The 7,121-nt window shown below is 43.3% G+C and overlaps 1 protein-coding gene across 1 annotated transcript; it reads left to right on the top strand.

Moving 5' to 3' along the window:
* Positions 1-754: 754 nt before the first annotated feature.
* On the top strand, positions 755-3,021 carry wu:fd46g04 (endonuclease domain-containing 1 protein). Its single transcript, XM_014207352.3, has 2 exons — positions 755-1,107; positions 2,377-3,021. Exons 1-2 carry the CDS (start codon positions 805-807, stop codon positions 2,887-2,889), a joined length of 816 nt encoding a protein of 271 aa, XP_014062827.3. The 5' UTR covers positions 755-804; the 3' UTR covers positions 2,890-3,021.
* Positions 3,022-7,121: the final 4,100 nt, after the last annotated feature.

Here is a 7,121-nt window from a genome sequence, read left to right on the forward strand (position 1 = left end):
GCACAGAATCATCTACAATGTCATTGTATGCTGTAGTGTTAAGATTTCCATTCACTGGAACTAAGGGGCCTAGCCCGAACCATGAAAAACAGCCCCAGTCCGTTATTAATCCTCCTCTACCAAACTTTACAGTTGGCACTATGCATTCAGACAGGTAGCGTTCTCCTGGCAACCGCCAAACCTAGATTTGGCCGTCGGACTGCTAGAACGTTGAAGCATGATTCATCATTTCAGAGAACGTGTTTCCAGTGCTCCAGGCTGCTTGGCCTTGGAAACCCATTTCATGCAGCTCCCGACGAACAGTTATTGTGCTGATGTTGCTCCCAGAGGCAGTATGAATCTCAGGTGTGTGTGACAGATGATTTTTACGCGCTTCAGCACTCGGCGGCCCCGTTTTGTGAGCTTGTGTGGCCTACCACTCCGCGTCCGAGCCGTTGTTGCTCCTAGACATTTCCAATTCATAATAACAGCACTTATAGCTGCTCTAGCAGGGCAGAAATTTGACAAACTGATTTGTTGGAAAGGTGGCATCCTATGACGTTGCCACGTTGAAAGTCACTGAGCTCTTCAGTAAGGTCATTCTACTGCCAATATTTGTCTATGGAGATTGTATGGCTATGTGCTCGATTTTCGATACCTGTCAGCAATGGGTGTGCCTGAAAGAGCCGAAACCACTAATTTGAAGGGGTGTCCACATACTTTTGTTTATACAGTGTAAGTGGAAAGCCTGTGGTACTTCTCACCAGAGAACCCCAGCCCAGTCACCATTTTATCTCCACTAGTGCTGACCAAACGTCTTTCACCATGGGGCTCCGGTGTGAAGTTTTTGTTTTGCTGTTGTTTCCTCTGCTTTCCCAGGGGGAGGTGACCTCGTTCGTAAAATGCAGTCAGTTCTTTCTGAACCATGTTCCTCCTACGGTTCTCAGTGATCCTACGAACAATAATCGCTACCAGCAAATATGCCAGTGTCTCCTGGACAATAATAATAAATTGCAATATTACTATGCCACACTCTACGACACCAATAATAAGATTCCTGTGTATTCTGCCTACGAGCTTCAACATGCAGACACTGAACGAAAGGACTATTGGTATATTGAACCTCAGGTAGGCACATAATTGTATTTACTGACATGTATAACATTTGTTTTCACACCTTAACATTTTTGTAACAGTTTACTTGAAGTGGGTATACTGTACATAAGGCAGTATACCTTTATGAGTGTTGCAGTATTTTCCATAACAACCTTCAGTACACATTTATTCAATATCATTCAAAAAGGAGTTTTCAAATTAGATCTTTATTTATCCATTTTACAATGTACATTTTTATTTTTACTGCCACAGTACCCAACCCTCTGACACATAATAATGTAACAGGCACAGGTTGGCATTTATTGGGATGACTCATGCACTGGAGACAGCTCTGCAGAGTTGTCACTAGCTGGCATAAAAGTCATAACATCTGATTTTAAACCTTACCCCAACCTTAACCCTAACCTTAACCACAATGCTAACCCTAATGCCTAACCCTAACCTTAAATTAAGACCAAAAAGCACATTTCTGTTTTCATGAATTTGACTTTATAGCCAATTCTGAGTTTGCAGCTGACCCATCTAGCGAAAATCGCTCAATTCTGCCTCCAGGGCAATATTCATGACAATAAATGTCAACATACTTAACAGGTTGGGAGCAGCACAGGGTTAGCAGAGGATTAGCGATTAGTGACTGCTGTACATCCTCTCTGATCATCTCTCAATTTGGTAGAATGCCACTGGGTAAACATTCCTTAGAATCATCATGAATTATTGTTTTAAAGTCTGTGATATCTGGGAGAAGGCAGATCTGAAGTTAACAGAGTACCTTGCCTTGAACGAGTTCTGAAGCATTAGGTATACAGCATGTTCTCTGCCAAGATATGCCAAAAACATGTTTTTATGGTATATTGGGGGGTTGGGTACTGTGGTTATAAAAATTAAATACATACATAAAGATCTACTTGAAGGGACTATTCTTTTTTGAAAACTCCTTATGAATGATGTTGAATAAATGTGTTAGGAAGTTTGTTATGAACGATATTGCAATACCCATGAAGTTCTTAATGTCTTTAATGTACCCCCTTCAAGTAAAGTGTAACCTAAATGTCTATATATTAATGTCTATATATTTGTTTGGAAACATACTGTATGTTGTGCATTCACCAACAAGGTACAGAGACAGAACAATGGTATATATTTTGTATTTTAAGTTTTACGTGCACATCAGGCAAATCGCTGTAAAATTCAAACTTCATGAATTTCCCTTTGCCAAAGGTATCTGCAGACTGATAAGAAAATGTGTTGCCTGTAACCAATGACTTTTCTTGACTCTCACAGCTCGATGGTGGTAGTCACCTCTGCATGAGCGGACTGAACCAAATCCCGTCCAACAGTAGGGGTGACCACCAGGCCTTGAACCAAGACTACGAGAGATCTGGCTACGACAAGGGCCACCTCTACCCCGTCCATCACACCTCCACCCATTCCTCCATGTTAGCCACCTCCACCCTGACCAACGCCGCGCCCCAAGACCCAGGCTTCAACCGGGGCCAGTGGAGGGTACATGAAGAGGACCTCGCTGAATTACTGAATAACACCTGCTCCGAGGCCTATGTGGTCACAGGTGTAGTGCCTGGTGACACCCAGATAGGTGATGGTGTAAAAGTGGCTAAGTACTACTGGAGCGCATACTGTTGTGTTACTAAGAGTCACACTACAGAGTCTGCAGGGTATGTTGGTCCTGATAACAATGGCAAAGTGCAAACGCTGACTGTGAAAGATCTAGAGACTAGACTCAGTGGTCCTGGATATTATGGTTCACCTTTCTATGTGTTCCAAGGTAGATGCTAATGCTATATCAGCTAGCTAATGCTAATTTAATCTTGAACAACACTATAATTGTAACAATGGTACATTTGACTGTTTGTAACACATGCAAATTGTATTTTTGTTAAATAAAATACCAATTGTTCATCATTATAAGACAGCTGTACCTCCAATATGTGTGAATTAGTTGACTTAAACAATGACAAGGATACTCTTTGATGTAAATTCATATTTAATATAAATGGTTGTGAGAAATATTCGGTAAATATCATAAATTGATAATGAACATTTTATTACTTATTGATTATACAGCATTCCTCACTGAGTTCCCTGAATTCCTATCGGACCTTGTAGTCAGGGCAGATAAAATTAAACATTTTGGTGACTTTAATATTCACATGGAAAAGTCCACAGACCCACTCCAAAAGGCTTTCGGATCCATCATCGACTCAGTGGGTTTTGTCCAACATGTCTCCGGACCTACTCACTGCCACAGTCATACTCTGGACCTAGTTTTGTCCCGTGGAATAAATGTTATGGATCTTAATGTTTTTCCTCATAATCCTGGACTATCGGACCATCATTTTATGACATTTGCAATCGCAACAAATAATCTGCTCAGACCCAACCAAGGATCATCAAAAATCATACTATAAATTCTCGGACAAATAAACTTCAGTAAGTGCTGAACACGGCTGCTAGAATCTTGACTAGAACCCAAAAATTTGGTCATATTACTCCAGTGCTAGCCTCTCTACACTGGCTTCCTGTTAAGGCAAGGACTGATTTCAAGGTTTTACTGCTAACCTACAAAACCTTACATGGGCTTGCTCCTACCTATCTTTCCGATTTGGTCCTGCCATACATACCTACACGTACGCTATGGTCACAAGACGCAGGCCTCCTAACTGTCCCTAGAATTTCTAAGCAAACAGCTGGAGGCAGAGCTAAATTTTTATGGAATGGTCTGCCTACCCATGTGAGAGACGCAGACTCGGTCATAATCTTTAAGTCTTTACTGAAGACTCATCTCTTCAGTAGGTCCTATGATTGAGTGTAGTCTGGCCCAGGAGTGTGAAGGTGAACGGAAAGGCACTGGAGCAACGAACCGCCCTTGCTGTCTCTGCCTAGCCAGTTCCCCTCTCTCCACTGGGATTCTCTGCCTCTAACCCTATTACAGGGGCTGAGTCACTGGCTTACTGGTGCTCTTCCATGCCGTCCCTAGGAGGGGTGCGTCACTTGAGTTGGTTGAGTCACTGACGTGATCTTCCTGTCTGGGTTGGCGCCCCCCTTGGGTTGTGCCGTGGCGGAGATCTTTGTGGGCTATACTCGGCCTTGTCTCAGGATGGTAAGTTGGTGGTTGAAGGTAACCCTCTAGTGGTGTGGGGGTTGTGATTTTGCAAAGTGGGTGGGGTTATATCATGCCTGTTTGGCCCTGTCCGGGGGTATCGTCGGATAGGGCCACAGTGTCTCCCGACCCCTCCTGTCTCAGCCTCCAGTATTTATGCTGCAGTAGTTTATGTGTCGGGGGGCTAGGATCAGTCTGTTATATCTGGAGTATTTCTATAGTATTTCTGTCTTATCCGGTGTCTTGTGTGAATTTAAGTATGCTCTTTCTCTCTCTCTCTCTCTCTCTTTCTCTCTCTCTCTCTCTCTCTCTTTCTCTCTCTCTCTCTCAGGACCTGAGCCCTAGGACCATGCCTCAGGACTACCTGGCCACCTGGCCATGCTGCTGCTCCAGTTTCAACTGTTCTGCCTGCGGCTACGGAACCCTGACTTGTTCACCGGACGTGCTACCTGTCCCAGACCTGCTGTTTTCAACTCTCTAGAGACAGCAGGAGCGGTAGAGATACTCTGAATGATCGGCTATGAAAAGCCAACTGACATTTACTCCTGAGGTGCTGAACTGTTGCACCCTCGACAACCACTGTGATTATAATTATTTGACCCTGCTGGTCATCTATGAACATTTGAACATCTTGGCCGTGTTCTGTTATAATCTCCACCCGGCACAGCCAGAAGAGGACTGGCCACCCCTCATAGCCTGGTTCCTCTCTAGCTTTCTTCATAGGTTCTTGCCTTTCTAGGGAGTTTTTCCTAGCCACCGTGCTTCTACACCTGCATTGCTTGCTGTTTGGGGTTTTAGGCTGGGTTTCTGTACAGCACTTTGAGATATCAGCCGATGTAAGAAGGGCTATATACATACATTTGATTTTGAAATAAATGTGATTATCTATAACATCATGTGTACCGTTCAGTAGATTAAATTCCTTTATATTTCAATTGTTATACTATCAAGTTTCAAGTTTTATTAGTCATATGTACAGGATACACATGGTACTGTATACACCGTCCAAAAAAATGCTTACTTGCAGGTTCCTTCTCAACAATGCAACAACAATAACAAATAATAAAAGATTAGAATATGAACATAAATGTCTCAGTAGAATATAATAAATATGTTAGCATAAGTATAATACAGGAAGGCACTATTTACAGTCCAATATATACACGTGTTTTGGGGAAGGGGGGATTGGGGGGCAAGTGTTTAAATTGTGCAGTAATGTGCAGCAATAATGATAAGAGTCTGGTTGCAGCAGTTGTTATGTGTGTATAGAATGAATGTGTCATCAAAAAAGTTATACTTTTGAATCACCTGTCCTGTCCATAGAACATTCTTCCAAGTCTTGATGATCCTCCAGGTGCTTCCGGGTGCTTTCTGTCAAACTTGAGTAAACTTTTTCGATGACATGGGTACCATTATGCCTGGCGAAAACCAAACACTGCATTCTACAATTAGAACCTCATACCAACGGTCAAGCATTGTGGTGGTAGAGTGATGGTTTGGGGATGCTTTGCTGCCTCAGGACCTGGACAACTTGCCTTAAGGGTCAACGCTGGAGACGAGAAGCAGGTACAGGGAGTGAACATTTAATGAAACACAGACATGAAACAGAACAGGAACAGCGTCTGGACAGGGGAAAAATATTGACATCAATGCTGACACAGGGAACAAAGTGAGGAGTAATCAGATATAGAGGGGGTAATCAACAAAGTAATGGAGTCCAGGTGAGTCCAGTATTGCACAGCTGCAAGTAAATGATGGTGACAGGTGTGCGTAATGAAGGGCAGCCTGGCGCCCTCGAGCACCAAAGAGGGGGAGCTGGAGCAGGCGTGACATGACATAGTCAAAGTCCAGACCTAATCCCAATTGAGATGTTGTGGCAGGACTTGAAAGGAGCAGTTCATGCTTGAAAACCCACATGAAATCTCTGCATGTGTGGTTCCCACAGTGAAGCATGGAGGAGGAGGTGTGATGCTGTGGGGGTGCTTTGCTGGTGACACTGTCTGTGATTTATTTAGAATTCAAGGCACACTTAACCATCATTGCTACCAAATCATTCTGCAGCGATACACCATCCCATCTGGTTTGCACTTAGTGGAACTATCATTTGTTTTCAGCAGGACAATGACCCAACACACCTCCAGGCAGTGTAAGGGCTATTTGACCAAGAAGAAAAGTAATGGAGTGCTGCATCAGATGACCTGGCCTCCACAATCACCCGACCTCAACCCAATTGAGGACTTGGGATGAGTTGAACCGCAGAGTGAAGGAAAAGCAGCAAACAAGTGCTCAGCATATGTGGGAACTCCTTCAAGATTTTTGGAAAAGCATTCCAGGTGAAGCTGGTTGAGAGAATGCCAAGAGTGTGCAAAGTGGTTAACCTGTTAGGGCTAGGGGGCAGTATTTACACGGCCGGATAAAAAACGTACCCGATTTAATCTGGTTATTACTACTGCCCAGAAACTAGAATATGCATATAATTATTGGCTTTGGATAGAAAACACCCTAAAGTTTCTAAAACTGTTTGAATGGTGTCTGTGAGTATAACAGAACTCATATGGCAGGCAAAAACCTGAGAAGATTCTGTACAGGAAGTGCCCTCTCTGACCATTCCTTGGGCTTCTTGACTCTCTTTATTGAAAATTTAGGATCTTTGCTGTAACGTGACACTTCCTACGGCTCCCATAGGCTCTCAGAACCCGGGAAAAAGCTGAATGATGTCGAGGCAGCCCCTGGCTGAAAAACATTAGCGCCTTTGGTAAGTAGTCTATCAGAGGACAATGAGACTGAGGCGCGTGCACGAGGCGACCCCATGTTTTTATTTTCTCTCTCTTTGAACTAAAACACGGTTTCCCGGTCGGAATATTATCGCTTTTTTACGAGAAAAATGGCATAAAAATTGATTTTAAAC

Source organism: Salmo salar, chromosome 07 (assembly GCF_965601325.2).
Source record: "Salmo salar chromosome 07, fSalSal1, whole genome shotgun sequence".
NCBI classification, from domain to species: Eukaryota; Metazoa; Chordata; class Actinopteri; order Salmoniformes; family Salmonidae; genus Salmo; species Salmo salar.

What these genes read in the sequence shown, in the direction of transcription:
- wu:fd46g04 (XM_014207352.3), top strand. Translation starts at nt 805, where the DNA reads ATGGGGCTCCGGTGTGAAGTTTTTGTTTTGCTGTTGTTTCCTCTGCTT. An exon ending in ATTGGTATATTGAACCTCAG is followed by an intron (nt 1,108 to 2,376) that starts GTAGGCACATAA and finishes TGACTCTCACAG; the next exon opens with CTCGATGGTGGTAGTCACCT.